At 36.1% G+C, this 26,728-nt stretch overlaps 2 protein-coding genes across 4 annotated transcripts; one reads left to right on the forward strand and one right to left on the reverse strand.

Moving 5' to 3' along the window:
- Window positions 4,633–6,823, forward strand: LOC18791104 (BURP domain-containing protein 17). The gene is made up of 3 exons (XM_007221751.2): window positions 4,633–4,762; window positions 4,939–5,053; window positions 5,188–6,823. The coding sequence occupies exons 1-3, from the start codon at window positions 4,724–4,726 to the stop codon at window positions 6,624–6,626; spliced, it is 1,593 nt and encodes a 530-aa protein (XP_007221813.1). The 5' UTR covers window positions 4,633–4,723; the 3' UTR covers window positions 6,627–6,823.
- LOC18793619 (UPF0481 protein At3g47200) lies at window positions 22,074–25,085 on the reverse strand. 3 transcript variants are annotated; one of them, XM_007224173.2, is made up of 3 exons: window positions 25,001–25,085; window positions 22,817–24,207; window positions 22,074–22,430 (listed from the first exon to the last, which is right to left on the reverse strand). In XM_007224173.2, coding segments are annotated over exons 2-3 (1,356 nt in total). In that variant the 5' UTR covers window positions 24,172–24,207; window positions 25,001–25,085; the 3' UTR covers window positions 22,074–22,429. The 3 variants fall into 3 exon arrangements, with proteins under 3 accessions (XP_007224235.1, XP_020418191.1, XP_020418201.1); XM_020562602.1 differs by having other exon boundaries at window positions 22,817–24,211; window positions 25,001–25,068; XM_020562612.1 differs by lacking the exon at window positions 22,074–22,430 and having other exon boundaries at window positions 22,442–24,211; window positions 25,001–25,068.

Below are 26,728 nucleotides of genomic sequence, written 5' to 3' on the forward strand. Positions count from 1 at the left end.
TGAGGGATGAGCAAGTAAGGACATGAGACCTTGCCACAGTAGATTGATATAACTAAATATTATCATAAACATATAAATATATAAGTATTATTATAATAGGATTCATAATAATTAATATAAAAGTATAACAACAATATTGACATATACGTACCAAGATAATTACATATATAAATATAACCAATATATATTTATATATATTTTAAAATACGGGTCTTTACGCAAATGCCTTTCGCGGGTCAAGCCACAAGTCTATGTTTTGGAGATTGCTGAGCTGCATCAATCCTGCCAATGTCAATTCTGCCCCTAGGCTCTCTCAAAGCAAGTTTAAAACCTATGCTAACATATACTAGAGTTTATGCTGTATCTAGAAAATGCCAACACTAATTTCGTAACACGTAGAAATTGTTAGAGATGGAAGTTTTTATCATTTTTTCTTCCAGTCTCTCCACCACTCACTAATACAGATTACTCATGTGATGAGTTTACAAACCTATTTCTCTACTCTCGCAAAGACTATACTTCTTCTCAAAAGACTAGATCACTTTACCTATATCTCTGTGAAATGTAAAAAGTTGAAACTTTAATGTCAAACCTCGACAAAGTGTTCTACTTTACAAACTTCTTGTATCTACCAATTTCTACTAAAATTAATTTCTCTACGGTGCTCAGATTCATCATATGTGTGTCCTTAATTTTAGTTGAAATTGGAAGTTTCCATCATTTTTGCTTTAAGTCACTCTTCTGAAGGAAGTTTAGGTTCCACCCCATAATTCAAAATGTCAGGTTGACTTAAACAATGTAATTATGTAGGAGTACTATGACCTTTTATAGCATTTTTAGTTTGAATTTGGGTTTTATACATAGATTTCGAAATTAATAGGTTGATGTCTAGGAAATAGAAATTGTAAGGGCCTATATTAGACTAGCCCTCTTAAAAAAAATATTGATTAATGAATATTTGTTCTTCTTATTGTTTTGAAGTAGTGGTGGGAGGCAGACCAACAAAAAAAATATAGTGAAGGCTTATAAGAGCATTTACAATCATGCTCCCTATTTTTCAGTTAAAATTTAGCTGAAAATAGAAAAAAGTTATTATAGGAGCTCTTTATAAAATTTGAACTCCAATCATACTCCCTAGTTTAGGGAGTCATAAATACTATAGTTATTTTTTAATTCAATTTGATTTTGGTTAATCTCTATAAATAAATGAAAATATGATAAAATAGTTAGCATTAATTAAAAGTTTAAACTATGCATAAAACAAAGAAACATTAAATTATAGAGAGCCACTATAAGTCATTTCTCTCTCCTCAGATTTATGAGCTCCTAGAGGTCTCCTTATTTTAGGAGGTGGATAAGGAGTGTGATTGGAGTTGTATTTCTTCAATTTCCTCCCTAAAATTTGTCTAAGGATGTGGTTTATGGAGCCCATTGTGAATGCTCTAACTCTGGTAAAACATGAGTGACATGAACAACATATGTTACGTCGTAGTGAAGATTTTTGGGTTTCTATAATTGGTTAAGTAGCATCCACAATGAGTTTCCTAAATCATCTCCTTAGACCAATTTTTAGGGGAGGGAATTGGGAAAAAGTACAACTCCCACCCATGCTCCCTATCCACCAACTAAAATAGGGAGACCTCTAGGAGCTCCTAAATCTGATGAGAGAGAAAAGACTCTTAGTGACTCTCTATAATTTAAAATTACTTTATTTTATGCATATTTTGAACTTTTAATTAAATCAAATTATTATTTTTATATTATTTTGTATACAAATAGACTAATTATATTAAATTAAAAAATAATTAAAGTATTTATGACTCTTTAAATTAGAGAGCATAATTGTAGATCATCTTATATACCTTAATTTGAAGATTCTTTATTTGGGTTTCTTTCAACACTTATCACCTTAGCCACACCACCTACACCAAATTGACGTCTGCAAGCTTTCGTAATCTAACAAGGAAGGGGAGGCTGCGCAATACTTATCACCTTAGCCACACCAACACCACAAGACCAATATGTGTAGTCCAGGAGGCTTTCCCATTTTAATATATATTATCAAATAAAATAAAAATCAATCTATTATCATATATATTATAAAATAAAGATTATTGCTCCATCCTCCATGCACTTGCATGCCCTCTTACAAAGTGTGAAGTAGATTTTGTGTGCTCCAAGTCATTGACTAGAGCTATAACATGGTTAGCTGGATTTATAAGATCTTTTTTTTTTTGGGAATTTTCTGAACCAAGGAAAATCAAGTAAAATTAATAAAGCATAAATTAGAAAGGGAAAGTATCTAGAGGATGCATTGTAGGATTGCACATGCCAATAATTGTACCCTCTAAATATATAGGGAAATATTTTTTTTGTTTTCATGACATGTGGTCCTAAAATTATTGTTCCTAGCGGGCTCTCCATCCCCTCTCAATTGAAAACCAATGGTGTAAATCTTCAATCCTGAATAATGCACCTAAAACTCAAGTGTCCCAGGCCAATTATTGCTCTCATACTACTTGTTGTAATAAACATCCACCCATTCTCAAGGAAAGATAACTATCGATATTATCTCAAATTTAACCACTTAACTTTATTATGATTAACTATGTATCTTATGGACCAATCCAGCTGTGAGGTTTTATACCCAATTAGATCGACCAATACAGAGGTCACACGTGGATTGAAAAGCGTCATCGGTAGGGGAGTGTTCGACACCTTTTACTGCCGAGCGCAACACAAGACCCCTTACCAGGAACTTACCTGCTAAGACACGTGGAGACCCCACATGTAATATCAACAGTCCCACATCGAAATTTAACACAACATGCACACACCTCAAGACTTATAAAAGTGGGCACAAGTCCCAAAAATAGGGGAACTTGGTCTTTTGGCAATTCAGCCATTACTTTATCCATATTATTATACACTCCGTACTTATTCTAATTTCAGCATTGGAGAGCCCTCAGCCCAAGGAATTACCAAGCATTCTCCATCTTGCAAATTAATTGCTCTACCGAAGCCCAGAAGGAGCCAAAGGCCAAGATAGCACTAAGTTGAACCCAAAAATGTTAAACTATTTTTTAGCATTAACAATATATATAGATTTTTAAAAAAAAAAAATCAATCTATTATCATATATATTATAAAATAAATATTATTGCTCCATCCTCCATACACTTGCATGCCCTCTTACAAAGTGTGAAGTAGATTTTGTGTGCTCCAAGTCATTGACTAGAGCTATAACATGGTTAGCTGGATTTATAAGATCTTTTTTTTTTTGGGAATTTTCTGAACCAAGGAAAATCAAGTAAAATTAATAAAGCATAAATTAGAAAGGGAAAGTATCTAGAGGATGCATTGTAGGATTGCACATGCCAATAATTGTACCCTCTAAATATATAGGGAAATATTTTTTTTGTTTTCATGACATGTGGTCCTAAAATTATTGTTCCTAGCGGGCTCTCCATCCCCTCTCAATTGAAAACCAATGGTGTAAATCTTCAATCCTGAATAATGCACCTAAAACTCAAGTGTCCCAGGCCAATTATTGCTCTCATACTACTTGTTGTAATAAACATCCACCCATTCTCAAGGAAAGATAACTATCGATATTATCTCAAATTTAACCACTTAACTTTATTATGATTAACTATGTATCTTATGGACCAATCCAGCTGTGAGGTTTTATACCCAATTAGATCGACCAATACAGAGGTCACACGTGGATTGAAAAGCGTCATCGGTAGGGGAGTGTTCGACACCTTTTACTGCCGAGCGCAACACAAGACCCCTTACCAGGAACTTACCTGCTAAGACACGTGGAGACCCCACATGTAATATCAACAGTCCCACATCGAAATTTAACACAACATGCACACACCTCAAGACTTATAAAAGTGGGCACAAGTCCCAAAAATAGGGGAACTTGGTCTTTTGGCAATTCAGCCATTACTTTATCCATATTATTATACACTCCGTACTTATTCTAATTTCAGCATTGGAGAGCCCTCAGCCCAAGGAATTACCAAGCATTCTCCATCTTGCAAATTAATTGCTCTACCGAAGCCCAGAAGGAGCCAAAGGCCAAGATAGCACTAAGTTGAACCCAAAAATGTTAAACTATTTTTTAGCATTAACAATATATATAGATTTTTAAAAAAAAAAAATCAATCTATTATCATATATATTATAAAATAAATATTATTGCTCCATCCTCCATACACTTGCATGCCCTCTTACAAAGTGTGAAGTAGATTTTTTGTGCTCCAAGTCATTGACTATGGTTGAAACATGGTTAGTTGGATTTATAAGATCTTTTGTTTTCTGGGAATCTTCTGAACCGCGGAAAATCAAGTCAAATTAATAAAGCAGAAACTGTACCCTTTAATTATATATGGACATATGTTTTTTTGTTTTCAAGTCTTAGATGACATGGGGACCTAAAATTATTGCTCCCAGTGGGCTCTCGACCCCTTTCAAATTTAAGTGGTCCATTATTATTAACCACATATTTTATGGACCATCCAGCTGTGGGGTTTTATCTCAAAAACCTTCGGTACATTTCTCCCACATGCCACAATTGTATATTCACAATTACTTCTGGGTACCCCTCATCATTCGTCTATAAAATGGTGAAGCCAGTTGCTCTGTTACCATAAGAGCCAGCTCCGACGTTCTTTAATTTCTTGCTACTTCTGTTGCCAAGTTAATTTCAGTCCTAATGGGGTTTCATCTCCCACTCATCGTTGCTATTCTCAGTGTAAGCTCTGCAATTTGATTAACTTTTCCATTCTCTCTCATTGTACTCTATATAAACGAAAGTTTTGTGTTCTTATAATTCTCTCCGATTTATTTAGTACGTACTTAAGTGTCGTCCACTAATTAATTACACTTTGTGAGATTTGATTTTAATTAGAGTTGGAATTAATGTTGCAGCTAGCAGCGGTTGCACTGGCAAACAATGCTGCTCAACCAGCACCTCAACTTTACTGGAACTCCGTCCTGCCAAACACACAGATGCCAAGATCTATCAGTGAACTTCTGCATCCTGGTTTGTATTTGAGCACTTTAGAATCTTAGATATCTCTTCTACCTGCCATTTTACTAAAATATGTTCGACCACATATTTATCAGTTAAATACTGTCATTACAAGAATGACACTTATTTTCCAATATAATTTGCAGACTCCACAAATGAAGAAAAGAGCAAACCTGAAAATATCCCATTGGCACGTTCAGGTTACAGTCGAAAAAGGTATGGAGGAGGTCCTCCTCCATCTGACGAGGGCAAACCTGAAAGTATCCCATTGAGAAATTCAGGTTACCAACGAAAAAATTATGGAGGACGTCCTCCTCCATCTGACGAGGGCAAACCTGAAAGTATCCCATTGAGAAATTCAGGTTACCAACGAAAAAATTATGGAGGACGTCCTCCTCCATCTGACGAGGGCAAACCTGAAAGTATCCCATTGAGAAATTCAGGTTACCAACGAAAAAATTATGGAGGACGTCCTCCTCCATCTGACGAGGGCAAACCTGAAAGTATCCCATTGAGAAATTCAGGTTACCAACGAAAAAATTATGGAGGACGTCCTCCTCCATCTGACGAGGGCAAACCTGAAAGTATCCCATTGAGAAATTCAGGTTACCAACGAAAAAATTATGGAGGACGTCCTCCTCCATCTGACGAGGAAAAACCTGAAAGTATCCCATTGAGAAATTCAGGTTACCAACGAAAAAATTATGGAGGACGTCCTCCTCCATCTGACGAGGGCAAACCTGAAAGTATCCCATTGAGAAATTCAGGTTACCAACGAAAAAATTATGGAGGACGTCCTCCTCCATCTGACGAGGGCAAACCTGAAAGTGTCCCATTGAGAAATTCAGGTTACCAACGAAAAAATTATGGAGGACGTCCTCCTCCATCTGACAGTCAACTACTCCATTATAGAGACTTAGCTATTTTCTTCTTCGAGAAGGACATGCGCCCTGGCTCAACAATGCAGTTCCAATTCCCTAGAAATTCAAACACGGCTACTTTCCTGCCACGCGAAAGTGCTCAATCAATCCCCTTCTCCTCTAACAAACTATCAGAAATTTTCAACCATTTTTCAGTGAAGCCGACATCTGTGGAAGCCAAAACAATTAAGCAAACAATCGAAGAGTGTGAAGCTCCAGGCCTTAAGGGAGAGGAAAAATATTGCGCCACATCTTTAGAATCAATGGTTGATTTTAGCACTTCGAAGCTTGGAACAAGAAACGTTGAAGCAATCTCGACGGAGGTATTGGAAGAAGGAGCCACCAAGTACATGCACAACTATACAACAATGCCGGGACTGAAGAAGTTGGCAGGTGACAAAGTCGTTGTGTGTCATAAGGAGAACTATCCCTATGCTGTGTTTTTCTGCCATGCAATAAAACAAACAGAAGCTTATGTTCTCACCCTGAAAGCCGATGATGGGATGAAGGTTAAAGCAGTAACCATCTGCCATCTAGACACATCAGAATGGGATCCAGAGCATTTGTCCTTCCAAATCCTCAACGTTAAGCCCGGAACCACTCCCATCTGCCATTTCATTTCCACTGATGCTATTGCCTGGGTTCCGAACCACAAATCTGCATGATCATCACTTAGCACTGTACGTATAATAAGCTTGGTCGGGTTGCACCCTAGGCCTGCATAATTATCTCCCTACTTATTTCTGCCTCTTCATCATGTGGTGTAAGATATATGGTGAGATGAAGTAACTATGTAGACTTCAACTTGTACTCATAATAAAGCATGCTGTTGGGGGGTTCTACTTAATTTCGTTCTCTCCAATGTTTGAGTGTTGAATTGTTACGTTGGAATAGGCTGCTAATGCATGTAGTTAGAGAAGCCTTCATTTATATCATAGTCCTCAAACTATCAAGAATTAATCCAGAAACAAACCAAGACGCAAAACAACATATTTTCCATGCTCTGTCTGTAACACCAAAGCAAACTTCCTTTATCACATCATTTAAAGGATCAAATTCCAGTACTAATCAAATCCCAAGGGCGAAACCAAGAATTTTTCAACGAGTGGGCTAGCTAAAGTTATTAGCTTAAAATTTAATGATTTTTTCTTTTTTTTGGAACTTCCAATTTCTCTAGTCTTTCTAGAAATAAAAGTAAACATTAAATCATATCAACCAAGCTAGTCCATAGCTCCATAGACTAATTTTCAAAAAGTTTTAACATAAACCAAATAGGGTTTAACACCATAATGGATTAAACATCTAAGACTTTTTACCTAGATTGACCTTAGGTTTCTTCATGCATTCATATCATACATGAAAAGTTGTTTTATGTAAAAATATTGACTAAGTATGAAAAATGGGTTTTCGAAATAATCATTTTCTCAAGATAATTTTTGATGGCTTTTATTCCTCACACGTCAAATAAGAAAACTTGATTTTATGATATTTTAGTATGAAGTACATATTGACTTAATGAGCCATCATTTTTAGCCTAAATTGTATTTTGCACTAAAACTGATTTTTCATATTTTGATTTTGTGGCAATTTGATTTTCTAGTATTTTTATTTGAATCCAAATGGGGGGTATTTCCTTATTTCCATTTTCAACGTTTAAGTAAATGTAGTAATATAAAAATAAATAAAAGTAAAATGACAAAGACATTTACTTAAACGTTGAAAATGGAAATAAGGTAATCTGTACAGTGCCACTGACTGGGCTAATATTGAAAATAAGTTAAATATATAGGTTTTATTTATTTATTTTCTTAAAAAACCATACTAGGCTACAGCCCACTGTAGCCCTAAATTTGTCCATTGGATATATATGAAATAAGGTAATCTGTACAGTGCCACTGAATGTGCTAATATTGAAAATAAGTTAAATATATAGGTTTTATTTATTTATTTTCTTAAAAAACCATACTAGTACAGCCCACTGTAGCCCTAAATTTGTCCATTGGATATATATATATATATATATATATATATATACAGAGAGCTTCCATTGAGGGATCCCTCAAATAAGCTTATTTGAGGGACACCCCTTGTAGGGCCCACTGCAGATTGTATTTCACTAATCCAAACCATCTATTTTTTAGATACTCATTCAAAGATCATCTCTATAAAAATTCACTTGAATCCGATATCATTTGATCATTCAATTGAGTTCTTGAAATTTTAGTACTTTCTTGAAGCACCGTGTTCATTGATTTTGTAGGACACAATTAGATATCAAAACTGTTTCCGATTTGTCTAATTTTTTGTAAGGATCATCTATGAATGAAGACCTAAAAAATAGATTGTTTGGATCGTTGAAAAAAAATTTATAGGGTACCCTAAAGGGCGTCCCTCAAATAAAATTATTTGAGGGATCCCTCAATAGAAGGGGACTGTATATATATATATATGTCACTTTTTATTTTTTGATAGAGATATAAATGTTGAGAAAATTAGAGTACACAACTCTAATATAGACTTGTTGGAGACAAAACAAGTAAACAAATTACAACAAGACAACTCTCAGAGAAAAGACAAACTCTTACAATCACTCTCTCACTTCTAGAGACAAACTCTCACACTTCTCACAAGGACTACTTAACTCTATAGCTTGTTGCATATAGCATATGCAAACACGATTAGAATTTCTACTCACTAGACCTTCTAAACAAACAAACAAATAAAACAAGCATATTAATTGCTTTAATCACTCTACTAACATCAAGACAGCACACTTAGTTTACTAACAGATGATACAGAAAGGAAAAAAAAAAGGACCAATAGGGAGAAAATGGTGAACTAAGAAGAGACTAATACTTCTGGTTCTTAGAAGGCATAACAGAAATAATAGAGCACACTGCTTGAATGCAAGTCAGTATTAGGGGCAAAACAGCTGCAATGACAGAAATAGTTGCCCAAGGTGTATTGAAATAATCTTGCGTCAAATTTGCCTTCCATTTGTTCCAGCGAGTTCCGCAGTGGGAGTTCAGCTGTCTAACAACAGTAGCAAACAAAATAAAAGTCATTGCTACTGATCGTAACCCCTTTTCCAAGCTTATTAATCAAAGTAGACACCTCACCGTTGTCACCAAGCCAATTTTCAACAATGTCATACTTAACAAGCAACTCCACATCCTTCGGGTGGTTCACAAAACGATCCATGAGACTAACATAATCACTTATGTACGTCTCCTCGTAGTGGCATTGTTCAAATGCGATGAGATTTCTAATTAATACCTCTGTATGATCGCTTATTTTCAATCTTGGAATTTCAAGAGTCCGGTCAGCAAATCTAATAAGGTATTCATTGATCGCTCATTCAACTTGACCCCTGCCCTGTGTAGCTCTGTGATGCTGGGTGTGTTTATAGTTATGAGTTTCCTATCATCAGTTTTTAGGGTTATTCGTTTTAGGAGTCCTTAAACTTAGACCCAATTTGCATTTTAGTCCGTCAATTTCCAAAATCGTTCCAGTAGTCCTTCAACTTCAGTTTCGTTAGGACAAAAGGTCCTGCCATCAATTTTGTTAACTTTTCTATTAGGGTTATCTATTGTAGACGTCCCTGAACTTGGACCCCAATTGCAATTAGGTCCCCGAACTTTCTTTTTGAGGTAATTAGGTCATCCAACTCTTTCATCCGTTCCAATTGAGTCCTTCAGTCAATTTAGCTGTTAATTTGAGGGCTAAAACCATCAACTTCAATTAAAATATTTTGAATTAAAAAAATTTAAATAAAAAAAACTGAAAAAAGTGAAAATAATAATAATAATAACTCTAATATAGTTGTTTTGTCCATTGGATATATATATATGTCACTTTTTATTTTTTTGATAGAGATATAAATGTTGAGAAAATTAGAGTACACAACTCTAATATGATAGTTGTACAATACTCTAATATCATAAAGCAAACAAAATTTCTAAGTTAGTTTGCTTTATGATAGTTGTTTTTTGAAGTGGTCCTTAGATCCAATCTCAAAAAGTTTGGCTTTTATTAGTTTTAACTCTGGTTTTTGCAATTCTTTATCTCTACCCACTAACTTTTATCTCTCATTTTTATTACCCATTTTACCCTTTAAAATAAATAGGACAATAAACTAAAAATTCTGATTTAATGCATGTTTTACTACTAATTAAAAATTGAATTAAGTTTTTTTTTTTGGGTCAAAAAAATTGAATTAAGTTTGAACAACCATAAATTTATTCACAACTAAGTAATATTTATGAAAATAATAAAATTCAGATTAAGGCATACACAAAATAATATAGAATACCTATATTTTTAAGAATAAAATACCTATATTTTTAGGAATAAAATTCCTATATGTTTAAAAAAAAAAATAATAAACCTAGAACACATAAGTTTAAAACATTCTAATAAGCTCAATACAAATGATCTGCCTATATATAGGATGAAACAAATTACAGAAACAACATATATACCTATATGTTTATTTTAAGAATAAAAAAAATACTTATATGTTTGAAAAACAAAATAATAAACCTACAATACATATGGTCTACCTACTATATAGGATGGAAAAATTACGTGAACAATATACTTACACCATGGGAACACTCTTATATATTTGAACACATAAACACGTGTTCAAGGTTATATATTTCATTACCTTCACAATACGTACCAAACCGTACCATGGGAACATTCATATACGCACAACATACTTATAACATACCTACACTATGGGAACACTCATGTATATATGAACACAAGAAGACATGTGCACCGTGCACGATTCAAATGAAGTAAGAAGATGAAGAGAAAAGAAAGAAGAAGAATACAAAAGAAAATGGAGATGAGAAAGAAAAAAAAAACACGAATAATGAAAAATGAATTGACAATTATATATGGTTGACATTAGATCTAATATTATATGTAATAACTATTGATCTAAAATAAACATTAAATTAAACAATAATTAAAAGATTTGACAATATAAAAATTTATTGAGGACAAAAAAAGGCAAAAACTTTTGAAAAATGGAAACAATAAATATGAACTGAGTCATCAAGTCACCAAGGTAAGTTTGCTGACGTGTAAAAATAGTCAATGGACATTTAATATCCCAACAAGCAACACGCACAATATAACTTCATGCAATTCACATAAACGGCCTTCGGCCTTCCAATAATTCACAACGAAACCACTAATAAATTCTAAATACAATTATAAACGCCAAATGCGATTTCCATCATCTGAATTCCCAAATATTAAATATACAAAATTTAAACCTCCTAACAAGACTGCATCTTATTTTCACCTAAATTTCAAGACCAACAACAAGGTCCGAACCAATCTCCACAAAACAACGTGACTAACATTTAGTCTGCGGCTGCACCTAGTAACCTTAGGCTGCCTACGTACCCTTACTGAGGGATCAAGCTACACGTAGTTCTTTCCTACTAAAACCCGATTCTAAACACATACAATACCTTTATTCATCTCTCTGTTATTCACATAAACTCCTTATACGCCGGTACAACCAATGCCACGTATAGGGTCTGTTAACACACCGGATAACCTACGCCACGTGCGACCTCACCATATTATCACAATATCTCTCCATACGCCGGTACAACTAACGCCACGTATGGGGTCTGTCTCAAAGCCGGATAACCTACGCCATACGAGGCCTGAACATCATATTACAATAACTCCCCATACGCCGGTACAACCAACGGCATGTATGGGGTCTGTTAACACGCCGGATAACCTACGCCACGTGCAACCTCACCATATTATCACAATATCTCCCCATACGCCGGTACAACCAATGTCACGTATGGGGTCTGTCTCAACTCCGAATAACCTACGCCACGCGAGCCCTCAATATCATATTAAAATATCTCCCCATAAGCCGATACAACCAACGCCATGTATGAGGTCTGTCAACACGCCGGATAACCTACGCTACGTGAGACTTATCATTCACATGGTGGTACTTATAGTGTAATCAAAATCCGAGAAGCACCTAGGGTAATACGTATAGCACTTCAAACTGACATTCTAGACTCTTTTTATACCTTTACAAACACATATAAATATATATATTGATTTCTAATATTGTGTAAACCTCAACAACAGTCTAGCATCCGATAATTCCCCAATTTAAAACAATAAATTAATATCCTAATCCCACCTAACCAACATAATTCATCTAACATTCAAGACATGTCTCTACAGTCATTTAAATCCTCCTAACCAACATAATTCCCCAATTTAAAACAATAAATTAATATCCTAATCCCACCTAACCAACATAATTCATCTAACATTCAAGACCTGTCTCTACAGTCATTTAAATCCTCCTGGGAAGGTGAGACTATTCCATAAGACTCACGGTCAACCCGGGGTCAAAACTACCCAAACTTGGTCAAACGGGCACACGGGGCCTATGACCTCCAAATTCCACTCCGAAGGTTCCTAAAGGTTCTACAAGGTATATGACACTCGTTCTGCAAGTTTGGTCCAGATCGGACGGTCAGATCGCTCACACTCGCACGATCTGACGGTTAATATAAACATAAACTTTAAATTATTAAATCGGAACATCCGGGGCTCCGATTTATGATCCGTGAATTTCTACACGATCCTAGAAATACTTGGATTAACATATATTACATTCAAGACCATCCAACAATCTCAACCTATCGAACCCAGATAACGCGCAATAGGCCATATCCGTTCGATAGTCAAACGGTATCCAAATTGAGATCCGCGAAATCCTACGCACTCGTGAAAACCTAAGGATCTCATCGAGACAAAGTACAACTTCACTACTCTCACCCACGTGCCGCCACAGGCGCCGGCAACGCTAGGTGCCCAAAGCGATTGCACATCATAGAAAAATCTCAACACTACGGCTCCAAACTCCTACCCTAGGTATAACATCCTATTTGGAGCCACTTTTGTTCTTGGACCTACCCCAAAACCGGAGGTGGCCGGAATGGCGATCCCAAAATTGGGCGAATTTCAATTCGTAAATTGAATTACTACGCTAGGAATCGATCGAATCCAACCCAACAGGCAGCTAGAGCATGAAAAGTAGGTGAGAAACCATACCTCATTCATCGGAATCTGTGGCCGGAGGAGGGAGATCGACGGTGGAGAAGTTCGGACGACACCGGCCGCTTCTTCTCCATTTTTCGACGAAACTGCTGCGGTTGGCGGCGGGACCTGGCTGGGGTTGGAAGAGGACAATGGCCCGGTCATTTTGGTACCTGCCCCGTCGTCATTGATGGCCGGAGGAGAGAACGGCAGGCCAAAATGTGGTCGGTTGTCGCTGCGCGCGCGAGAGAGAGAGAGAGAGAGAGAGAGAGAGAGAGAGAGAGAGAGAGAGAGAGAGAGAGAGAGAGAGAGAAGGAAATCTGATTTTTATATAATAAGAAAACCCCATTTTAAAATAATTACGATTGTGCCACTGAGTTTCTTTTGACCATATCTCACTAGTTACAACTCTGATTCGAGCCCACCACGTGTCTACGGACTCATCTCAGTACGACCTACTCAAATATACCAGTCATTGACCCAAACTCTTTTCGAATAAGAAAATAACCAAAATACCCCTACCACAAGGGTAAATTTGTAATTTCACTGAAATAATTTAAATAAGGGATTAAATTTGGAGTCGGGGTGTTACATGGGGTCTGTCTCACGCTGGAAAATTCAACGCCACGTGAGACCTAATAATCACATAATCTTCTCATACGCAGGAAAATCCAATGCCACGTATAGGGTCTATCTCACGCCAGAAAATTCAACGCCACGTGAGACCTAATAATTGCATAATCTCCCCATACGCCGGAAAATCCAATGCCGCTTATGGGGTCTATCTCACGCCAGAAAATTCAACGCCACGTGAGACTTAATAATCACAAAATCTCCTCATACGCCAGAAAATCCAACGTCGCACATGAGGTCTGTCTCACGCCGAAAAATTCAACGTCACGTAAGACCTAATAATCACATAATCTCCCCATACACCGAAAAATCTAACGCCAGGTATGGGGTCTGTCTCACGCTGAAAAATCCAACGCCGCGTATTGGAAGTATGTACTTTCACATAATGTAATCCTATGACTCTCCACCATAAACCATAATATTCAATTCCCGATTTCCCCCAAAAGTCACTCAATACTTGATCACAATTAACTTGACCTTTTATATAGCTCATCATCAAATCAAACTTAATTCCCGTTTAAGTGTTACTATTATGACTATATGCGAATTTCTCAATCCTTGTTTCCAAAACCTCCTTATACCTTTATAAATATATATATATTAATTTCTAATATTGCATAAACCTCAACCACAATCTAGCATCCGATAATCCCCCCATCCCACATAATCAACTAACGATAAGACCTGTCACTACGGTCATTTTAATCCTCCTGGGAAGGTAAAACTACCTCGGAGGACTCATGGTCAACCAACAGTCAAACTACCCGAACTTGGTCAAACGGGCCTACGACCTCCAAATTCTGATCCGAAAGTTCCTATGGATTTTACAAAGTTTAAGATACACGTCCCGCAAGTTTGGTCCAGATCGAACGGTCGGATCGCTCGCGATCGAACAATTGGACAGTTATTATAAAATATCAAATTTAAGTTATTAAATCGGAACATCCGGGGCTCCGATTCAAGATCCGTGAATTCCTATACGATCCTAGAAATGCCTAGATTAACATATATTAAATTTAAGACTATCCAACGGTTCAAACCTATCGAACCCGGATAACGCACAATATGCGAAATCCGTTCGATAGTCAAACGACATCCGGATTAAAATCCGAGCATACCTACGTACTTGTGAGGACCAGGAGATTACATTGGGACACAATGCCTTTTTTCTACAGTGCCCAGGCGCTGCCACACGAGCTGGCAGCCCGTGGGTATCCAAAGCGATCCGCATCACCGAAAAATCTCTAAATCACGACTCAAGACTCCTATCCTAGGTGTAATACCCTATTTGGAACCACTTTTGTTCTTGGACCTACCCCAAAAAGTGGCCGGAAGTGGCCGAAATCGAGATCTCAAAATCGGTCCAATTTCAATTTGAAAATCGAACCATCAACACCCAACCATCAGTTAGATTATGAAGAATGGATGAATTTCCATACCTTAATTGCCAAAAATGGAGGCCGGAGGAGAGAGATCGCTGACGATGAAGTTTCGAGCGAAACTGGCCTAAAAATTTCATTTTTCAATGACTGGAGCGGCAGCCGATGTCGAGGAAGGGCCAAGTTGTGACGCCGAGGCAGAGCCCCTTTTTTTGGCACCAATCCCGTCCACAGCCGTGGCCGGTGGCCGGAGTTTCAAAAAGAGAAAGGGAGAGAGGGTTGTCGTCGTGAAGAGAGAGAGGACGCGAGGAGGGGAGAGAGAGAGAGAGAGAGAGAGAGAGAGAAACCATATTTTTATCAAACCCTTTTCGTCAAAACTATGGTTATGCCACTAAGGATATTTTGATCGTATCTTTTTCGTTACAACTCTGATTCGAGCGCACTACCTGTCTACGGACTTATTTTTCCGTGCTTTATGCAATGGTACAATCGAAATTTTCAAATTCCTTATCGGTCAAAAAGTCAACTTTAAACCTAATAAAATATTCTATGGGCAAAATGGTCCTTTATCTTAATAAATTAATAATTACCAATTTATTTAGGACCGGGTCGTTACACTTAATTATATAGCTAAAAAAAAAAAAAAGAACACACAAGTTATTTTCATCTTCTTTTGCCTAGGGTTCTTCACGGCTATCTTCTCCACAGGTTATTCTCTTCACTCTTCTCCAGGTATCCATCTCTAACTCTCACTCTCTCTTTTTTATACTCTCTCCAATATGCTTCTTTCTTCTTCTCTTTTCTTTATATTTTTTATTTTTTATTAAATTTTTGTGGAAATTAGGTTATGAATTTTTCCCTTGAGAAGTAAACTATTTTTGAAAAAAAAAACAACCAAATTAGATGCCATCGCTCACAGCGTCAACCAAAATATATGCTTTATCGCCACAAGGTTATTTGACTCCAATTCAGTTCCCACAAAACATCCATATGAATCAATAGTCTCTATTACAACCTACACAAAGATACAATTTTATCGAAGCAGGAAGAAAACCAACGGGAAATCAAAGTGACCAGATAAGGTCAAAATAATTATCTCCACTTCTCTGAACTATGGCTCGCCTCAATAGTCGAATTGCTGCACAAGGCTCCTTACCTTTGGGCCATGTGACACTAGGGATGGCAACGGGTCAGGTAGGGGCCGGATATGACAATACCATCTCCGTCCCCGCTCTCCATCCCCGCCCCCATCCTCGAACCCATCCCCGTTTAATAGGTTTCGGGGAATTCTCATCTCCATTTTCGTCGGGGGACTATTCCCCATACCCGCCCCAAATCCCCTTTTTTTTTTTGCATAAAAAATATTTGTAATACATTTTAACATTAAGTTTCAATGCATCCAAATTAACTATAAAGTTCAACTCAACTATTCAAAATCACATCAATATGAAATTCCAAAGAAGATTAGGAAAAATTAGGAGAGAGGGATGTTAACTTAGGATTAAACAAAAATATTATAAAATATAAACATATATATTTTCGGGTCGGGTTCGGGGATGGGGACGTTAATACCATCCCCTCCTCATACCCGTAGGGAATTTTTCAAGTTCGGGGATCCCCGTACCCGATACCCGTTTAGCCCCGAAATCTCCTCCCGTTAGGATCTTGGATCCAACGGGGACCCACTCCCGCAGGGATTTTTGCCATCCCTATGTGACACCATCAAGTGATGGCATCTAATTTGGTTGCTTTTTTTTTTTTTTTTTTTCAGGTGTTTGATACTTCGGTCATTCGGTGATTATTTTGAATACATTATTTGGTATTGTTTTTATTAATGTATGCGAATATGTTGGAATTTTTATGAGATACTACAATTATGATAATAGGTTATAAATTCTTGGCAAAAACAATTGAAAAACAAATATTGTCATATGAATCTTACCAAAAAAAATTTCATGACATTTGAATTTCAATTTCCACTTAAATTATCAAAGAATTTTTTTATAAAAAAACAGTCTTATCCGATGTTATCCAAAATAGCATCAAACACAATATAACCTTAGTCAGACTATTTATCCGAAACAACACCAAACGCCTTATAATATTATGGATAAACAGTCAGTACTCTCCGGAACAAATTAATATTATCTGACAGAAATTAGTGAGTACAGTCCGATGTACCAAACGAGCACTTATATTGTTGACAAACCCCTAATACTTTAGTGGTGCCTAGTTTCAACTTGTGTGCATTTAATTTGCCACTTACATCAGTACTCTCCGGAACAAATTAATATTATCCGACAAAAATTAGTCAGTACAGTCCGATGTACCAAACGAGCACTTATATTGTTGACAAGCCCCTAATACTTTAGTGGTGCCTAGTTTCAATTTGTGTGCATTTAATTTGCCACTTACATTTTTGCCTTAATACATTCATGCTTATTTTCATTACTCCAGGGCTTCAACGCACCAATGAGCAGTATATCTACCATGTGTTATATTCTTATTTAGATCGGTATACTAGATACTAAGTTATATCAAATTTGATAATAGTTTAAATTAGGTTCCTTGGGGCTTAAAACTTTGTGAAATAAGGAAAGTTTTGAAGCCAATTAAAGGGGTCTGATTTATTTCCTTTTCTGTGAACCATTGCTTGATGGGCTTAGAGTGTAAGTCAAGTCGGCCCTTGGTGATAAGTAGAGACGACTTGACCTAGCCCTATATAAGCATAAGACCCTGCTCTCATCATACATGTTCTCTAAACCTAATCTGATCATAAAGAGAGAGCTAAAACAATTTCTGAGAGAGAGTAGAAGTTTTGAATCGTTCGTGTCTTTTGCTGGAGTTGCTGCGAATGAGTTCTGAGATTGTGTACTCAAGAAAGATGGTGCCAGGTATGTCTTCTATATATCTCAGGTTGTGTGAAAGATCATGAATACATATACAGAAAATCTAACACCATGACCAAGCCGCAGCACCTCAAAGAGTAGCCCCACAAGATGTGGCACAACCAAAGCTAGTCTAAACCTGAGATAAGAAAACTGCCAAAAGAAAAGTAGATCAACATACATAGGTCCACTAAAAGGCGGAGAACACTGAAGATCCAACGGAATCCATGGGAAACCCCTTCGGATATGAAGCTCTCTCTTTTTATTTATCTCTCTCTTAGCGGCTAGTAAATCCACAATTTAAAATAAATAAATTGGTTTTCTTCAATTATTCTAAAGCTGTCACGAGTCTTAATCCAGTTTGACATCTCACTTTACACCCTAAACTTTCGAAGATAAGTTTGTGCTTACCAGCACCACAATAGGAGACTTTCAACTGTGCTTACCATTTTGTGCTTACCCTTTGCTCAATTGACTATAACTTGCAGATATCTGCAGTCGGAACGATTGGTAGAGCTTACTTTCTCCTCCGGTACATGAAAATATAAGGATATTTATTGCCTCCTTTCTTGGAAAGAGATACTCTTCCTTCCTACAAATAACGGTTTGACACATGTACAAAAATATTTCATCAAAAATAAATTTCGACACACATGTCATATTGCCATTGACAGGAATGTAGGAATTCCTACCTACAAAGGAATGAGGGAAGTATTTTCCAAATATAATTTTCTTTCAATAATTAATGTATAGTACAAAGATGGGCTATATAGAACAACTTTTTGTTTTATATAAATATGTAGGATGGGTTTTGCCGGATTGAATTAATGTCCCTTATCTACGAGACCTTATCTTTTTCCCTTGCTAAATATAGGTAGGGCTGATAATGGGTCGTGTTGTGTCGGGTATGTGTCGTGTCAAGATCATATACATGTTAAGAATGCTCAACACAAATCCGACCCGTTTAATAAACGTGTCGTGTCATGTTGACCCACTAATTTCTCGTGCGGGTTTCGTGTCATGTATCGAGGTGACCTGCTAAGTGGTAGCAACTAGTAATAGGTAAAAATGTAGACCAAAAAGAAAAAGTAGAGAAAGATATGACTATTTGAAGAATTTTTTCATGATCACAATAATGTGATAATCGATTATGATGCGCGAAGATATATGTGTAAATAACTAAAGGCAACTAAAAAAGAATTTAAAAAATAACAAAGAATGACATCTCAAATTCACAAGGTCATCAAAAAATAAATTTTAAAAACCTGAAATTTGATAATTTAATCAAGTAATTGTATTTTTTATTTTTTAATATAAAATAGTGATTACATTTTGCCTCTATCTATGTATGAAGATTGAGAAAGAGAAATACAAAAATTAGAAAAATGAAGAAAATGAAGAAGAAACGGGTTGGCGGGTTATGTGAGTACTTTAGCGGGTTGGCGGGTTACATAGATATATTTTAGTGAGTTTGCAGGTTGACCCATTTAATAAACGGTTAGATAGATATTTTAGTGGGTTGGCGGGTTGACCCGAAACCCACTCATTTATTAAACGGGTCATGGTAAGTTGACTTGATTTTTTATCGTGTGGGTTGAACCCGCAAATTTCCCGTTCAGGTTTCAAATCGTATAACGGGTCATATCGAAAATTGCCACACCTAAGTATACAATGCAAGCTCTTTTCCTTTGTTTTCAAAGTAACAAGAGAAAGCATTAACAGAAGTATAGGCATATTGTGCTAGGTTTTATATGTTTATAGCACAACGATCATAATATAACTAGTTTTTTTTTTTAAATCAAAATAATTAATTCTTCCATTTTACCTTTTAGACTAAATAAAAAATAAAAACCTTTCCCTAATTTTTTTGAGCAATCGATAGTCTAAATTAGAGGAGAGGGAGATTTCATACACACACACAACTATGATGTCGTGGGGATTCGAATTTGAGACATGTGGTCTGTAAGTCAAGACTCTTTTTCACTGAGCTAGACCTATTAGCAACCCTTTCCCTAATTAAGAACATGTGGTGCAGAACTGGGCTTGGGAGGTCTTGCTCAATGATCTCAATAATACAGACCAAAATAGACCTTTCATATTCGTAATGTAGCTGGCAGTTACCAGTGCCAGTTATTCGAATTTACCAAATTTTAAATAATTGAATTTATATGTTTTTTTTTATATACAATATCATGAAATAATGTGTAAAAAGAAATTCAAATCCAAAATTAACCTTAACTTTATTAGGTTTACTATCCAAACTCAAACATCAGCACGAGATCGTCCAAGAAAAGGCTATAAATATTCAATACAAATATGAATATCATTACCACACACAAGAGAAAAAGTTAATGTACGACGGGTTTTCTCTCAATAATTAATGTATAGTACAAAGATGGGCTATGTAGAACAACTTTTTGTTTTATATAATTATGTAGGACGGGTTTTGCTTGAATTAATGTCCCTTATCTACGGGACCTTATCTTTTTCTCTGGCTAAATACAGATAGGGTTGATAATGTATCGTGTCGGGTGCGTGTTGTGTCAGAATCACATATGTGTTAAGAATGCTCAATAAAAACCTGACTCGTTTAATAAACGTGTCGTGTCGAGTTGACCCTCTAATTTCTCGTGCGAGTTTCGAGTCATGTATTAGGGTGACCTGCTAAGTGGTAGCAACTAGTAATTAGCGAGGTAAAAATGTAGACCAAAAAGAAAAAGTAGAGAAAGAGATGACTATTCAAAGAATTGTTTCATGATCACAATAATGTGAGAATTGGTTATGATTCGCAAACATATATGTGTAAATTACTAAAGATAAAAAAAACAAAGAATCGCATATTGTCATCTTTGAAATTTCCAGAATCCCATTACTGAATCGTATATCAAATCTGTTTTCACTTGATTTCAGCTTAAGCTTCACTCCCGCATCTCATAGGTCTGTAATGCTGGGTATGGTTAAAGCAGGTCCAAGTACTTCTGATCTCGTGAGTGGTTGGCATACCAATCTTTTACACCATGTGAATTCTTATTTGAAAATTTTAAAAACTAAAAACAAAAATAAATAAATCAACAAAACCCAGCAAGCACCCTCCCATAGCCATCCTTAAGTAGGATGGCCCATTTGATAATCATTCAACTATTTTGATTGGTGGCGGCAAAACTTTACAGTTTGACTCTTTGAGCCATTTTCATACCAAAAAAGTTCTCTAGCGAATAGCATTAATATCTAATAAATAACGTCTTACTTCAGCCATAACCAGAAATGGGGAATACAAATCAGCCGTGTAACGCCAGCAAACTTTGGTCAAACCACAACATATAAAACAAACTTAAAGATACAAAACAGTGTGCAATAAAAAAACTTACCAGAAAATCAAGACTTATGCTCTTATTTTCTGATTTACGCGCACCGAAGTCAGTCATTGTTGTTATAATATACACACATATGTTGTTATATATAATTGCGAGAAAGTTAGTAGGCCATATTCTTAAACCAGCTTCAAGGCATGCCGGGGTATAATCGGTTAGAATAAAAAAAAAGCAGAAAGGCGATGCAAAAGAAATGTTAATCTTGATCAGTTCTTTACCATCAAGCTTGGCTTAATGACTTCATTAATTTCACTCTTATATTAACTTGTGCAGACATGAGTTTAGTTAAGTTCGCTAGAGTGGATGTGCTCCTCATTCTGCACTCAAGTTCGAATCACCTTTTTCATAAATTTAAAATAAATAAAAAATTTGTACCGTGTGAATACATTGAATTTAACTTCAATATGTATTGGATCCCTTTCGTGTTAATTAATTAAATTAGTATCACTTGGAAAGGCTACAGTGCATTTCGTTGGAATAAATTAACTATGAATTAATGGATTTGTTTCTGTTGTATTCAAGAAGTAGTGGGAGGCAGACCAACCAAAACAAAAGTTGTGGAGGCTGATAAGCTCATCAAGAAAGGGAAGATATGGACAGAGTAGAGAAACATATGGGGGACCTCAGGCCAATGCAAGCTCTTTTCCCTTATCTTTCCCCTGTTTTCCTCAACCCTATATTTATCTTTTAAAAAGTTTCCAATATAATGTACTGAAATTTATGAGAGAAATATCTGAGAAATAGTTTAGTATTATATACAATTATAACAATATTTTCAGCCAAATAAAAGTCTTGGCAAGAAAACGTACAGTTTGATACATACAGTTTGAATTCGTTAAATATGAACACTTGAAAGAATGAAAGACTTTGATGGATTTACGTATTTCAGTTCATGTCAGGAGCTTGGCAATGGGCCTAGCTAGCAGGGACACTTCTTCAAATCATGCTTTTCATATGGAAATGCAGAGAGATCAGGGCAAAGCAACTTCTTAATTGGTAGACCTACACAGCTTTATTTGTTAGATACGTATTCACAGGCTTTCCTAGTATCCCTTCTTTGATGAGACCCCAAATTAGCTTCCAGCTAGAATCTGGTGAACGAATAAGAAACCGATTATCAGAAGAGAATGGCTTCTCACTCAATTAATTATCTGAAATTCCTAATTTAAATCAGCTTCCTATCATACTAATTAACCTTGTAAATTCCAATTAGTAAAGGAAATTAAGTGTAAGAGTATGCCAATACTCTTCTACATAATTTTTTTTTCAAACTTCAAATCTCTCTTACACTCAGTTGAAGGAAACCTAAGCCTTCTTCTATACTATAGACGACTAATCACAGTTTGCAAATTAAACCAAACTTACACCTCTCTCAAAGACTAGACGCTACCTCTAAGCCGGTAGAAAACCAGCACATGTGATGTGAATGAACAAAGGGATAAGGATATGGGGTGGAAAAGGCCAAGGAGAAACTTACTATTGTTGCGCAGCAGAGATAATAGAGCACACCGTCTGTACGAAAGTGAGCATAAGGAAAATAGCAGCTGCAACAATTTCCTTAGTTGTCCAAGGTGAGTTGAAGAAATGTTTTACCAAATATTCCTTCCATCTGTGCCTAAACATTCTGTAGTACTTGTTCAGGTTTTCACAAAGAGTGGTGAAGTAGAACTCATCGGCCATAATGACGCCGTCAGCAAGGTTCTTGATCGTAGTACAGGCTTTAGTGCTGTCACCTAGCTTGTTTTCAACAATTCCATTCTTAACAAGCAACGCCACGTCCTCCGGGGTGTTCACAAGAATGTTTAAGATGACAACATAATCATTTATGTAATTTTCTACCTTCTTGCATAGGGTTTGTTCAAAGACAAGGAGATTTGTGAGTGTGACCTCTGATTGATCACTTATTGTTATTTTTGGAATTTCCAAAATGCCATCGTCAATATTGAACCGAATGTCGAATATGTTTGTGCTTGACCCCTTCTTAAACTTGACCCCTGCTCGGTATAACTGTGTCATGCTCGGTATGGTTTGGGTTTCAAGTTGCCCTCGAGCTTGTGGTACATCCATTACACATGATGACATCATGCCTATGGTTAGGGTTTGGAATGGTTCTTGAACTTGTGGCACTTTCGATTTTAATTGTGGAGGCAATGGATATAACTTTCTAACAAAATCAACAAAATGCTCTACCTGATGAGGAGGACGTATCCGGGTCAAAGTGTCTTCCATGTCCTTCATATGCATTAGAGTTTTGAAGAAATGGTAAGAAAGATCAATAATTGTCGTCTGGATGCCAACTATATTTCTTTCATGATCGAAAAGATCCTCAAGAATGAAGAAAGGCAGCTGATTTTCAAGCATCCGCATGTCAGGCCATACATCCTCCAACATCCTTGGTTGGTTAAATATACGATCATTCTCAACCCGCAAATGCTTGTAACAGAACCTCAACAAGACCTCGATGATGAAGGCCGCATCCACCAGAATGATTCTTACAAATTCATCGCGGCTAAACCCAATGGTCTCTGCATAACAACTGCGCAGTTTTGCTTCTTGGGCCCTTATTTTCTTTATAAAATATTCCAAACTTACATTGGTCCGACGTAAAAAATCTTGTAGGTACCTATTTTTAAGCTCTTCCATGGCTTTCAGGGCTTCTTTTCCATGGTGAAGGGGGCCTATAGACACAACCTGAGGCGTGTAGGCTTGTTCACTTACGCGCCGTAATCGCTTAGGAACTCTGTAGATGCAACATGAAGGGGACAGGGGAGGCAATCTGTCCAACACCTCACTCATTGAAGTTACTAATGGATCATGATTGATTAATTCCATTTTCCTCTAATAGATGGCAATGATGATATGACAATCCTGGCTACAATCAACAAATATTGCATTAACTAGGAACATTCCAAGATGCTCCGACCAAATATTGCACCACAATCAACAAATATATAACATTTCTAATTTGATGTAATTGATCTTAGTTTTTCTTTTTTCTAATTAAATTTCTAACATCCTAACAACTTATATATAACATTTCATCAAAGTGACAAATTAACAATTCTGTTATTGATGTGTAGGTAGTAAATAGTGATAACCAATAAGAAAATGTCAAGAGCCAGAAAAATAATAAAAATAACAAAGGCGAATTTTCAATTTAAGCAAATACCATAAATGTCAAATCGAATTGAACCAAACTAATTATGATTTGACTCAGTTCGGTCCAATATTACACTTTTTTAATGTTAAAACTTAAAAAATAAAAATAAAAACCTCTCCAATTGATTTAATTTGGCTAGTTTGAACAAGTCCATCGGCTTACCTCATTTATAAAGTAGAAGAAGCAAACAAAATGCAAATCTATTTGGAGAACATATATGTTAACATGAAACTAGGTCAATTATCGAATATGGATTTAGCTAGATTAGCTATATTCTTGTTTGAAGCTTGTAATAAAGCAAATTCTGAAGAAGAAGAAAAAAAAACGATAGCAGATAGTACAAAAAACAATAGACAGACCAAAATTCCAATATTGAATGAAAGAAGAAACTTAGAACATCCCTTTGCTTAATTCCAACTACCAACTACCAAATGAAACATTATGACTTGAAAAGAAAAAACCAAAAACAAAAAAGCAAAAAAGAGAAGTGAATTTGCAGACCTTGTATGTATGTATATATAAACAGGGCCAAGATTGTTGTGCCTCTGGTAGATTTCTAGAAAAGCTCAGTGCTCCTCTGGTATAGATATATGAAATAGAAATCTTGCCTCAATAATGGGAACATGGTGGGGGCTATATATGTAATAAGAATGAGTTGCTTGGTCAACAGATGAGAGAGCTTCCTTGCTATTTCAAGGAACGTGTATGTTTGTTGTGTGTTTGACAATAAGCAGATAACTTGCATTAAAATCCATGCATCCAGAGAGTACTATTTGTTTTTCTGGGTAGCTTCTGTAGATCATTTCTGATTATCTTTATTCATTTTATTAATCATTTTATCAATCATTAGTGTTGAATAAAAAGTTCTGAAGTCATGCCTTGGGGTTATAACCTTTAAAATAGGTGTGAACAACCACGGTTATTCATCAAACTTATCCATGTCTCAGTTTGTTCTTTTTGTTCTTATCTTTGACATTTAAATGTTCTTCTTTTTTCTAGCTTTAATCTACTCTTTTACCTAACATCCCCATAATTCTAATAACTATATATTGTGTGTTTGACAATATAAGAAAATTAAAGGGCCGATGGTACGTTAAAGTGTTCTCCTTCATCCTAATTAGGGTTACACGTATATGTAGATAACTTGTACGTATAACCATTGGTTTTTCGAGGTAGGTTCCATTATAGAGAATCTAGAGATCATCATTTCTGATTATCTTTATCCAATTTATTAATCATTTTATAAATCATTAATGTGGGACTTGCATGGTGTTGCCATTTGCTGTTATTATAAATGAGAACACAATAATAACATTTCTAAATTTCTAGTATATCCATAATTATTTTATATCCTCAATTTTAGGGATTAAGTTTCTAACAATTCAAATCCTGATTAATTTTAGTTCTTGCCATGTCCATGTGACTTTTAACCTAATAATAGATCCCGAGCCTCTGCATTTAGAATTCGTGCATTTATTCGCATTTTGTGAAATCTTAGCCACTCAAATAATCTAATGGCTTAGATCAGTCCCTATCAGCTTGCTAGGATAATCTCTTTTTTTCTCCCAAATGACGATAACTCCGTGACTCTCTTCATAGCCCAAAAACCCAAACTTTCTCAAACGGCTTCTTCTTTCCTGCAACTTAATCTCCAATTGCAGCTTTCGACCAAAAATAAAAAAGCAATCTCCAATTGCAGCAACTTTGAGCAATTTCTCCTTCTCTCTCTGAAATATCAAATCTGAAGTCAAGCAAATCAAACTCCAATTATTTATTTTGGCTTTCGCTGGAAATATTGATAATTGGAGGAGTTTCATAAATGGCAAAGCAGAGGTTTTGAGAAAGCAAAAGTCAGTGAAGTGAAGCAGCTCGTTCCAGTCAGCGGTGCACCTATTGTCCCTAACTCTCTCCTCCAACCGGCGTCGTTGTGATCGGTCTACTGGGTTTCGAATATGTTTTAAACGATGTTTTTACCCGTATCTCCATCGAAGAGCTCCGAAACGGGCACGGTGTGGATTGCTTGGTGGTGTTCAAAGTCTGTGGTTTCGTGAAATCCAAGCACGTTAACTATAACGTTAACATCAGTTTTGGCAAACGAAAAAAAAAAATTAAAGATTGATGATGTGTCATATGTTAGGTGGTTAGATTATTTGGGTGGCTTAGCTTTTACGAAATACGGATAAATGCACGAATTCTTAATGTAGAGACTTGTGATCCCCTAATAATGTA

The sequence above is a fragment of the Prunus persica genome, chromosome G1, assembly GCF_000346465.2.
Source record: "Prunus persica cultivar Lovell chromosome G1, Prunus_persica_NCBIv2, whole genome shotgun sequence".
NCBI lineage: Eukaryota > Viridiplantae > Streptophyta > Magnoliopsida > Rosales > Rosaceae > Prunus > Prunus persica.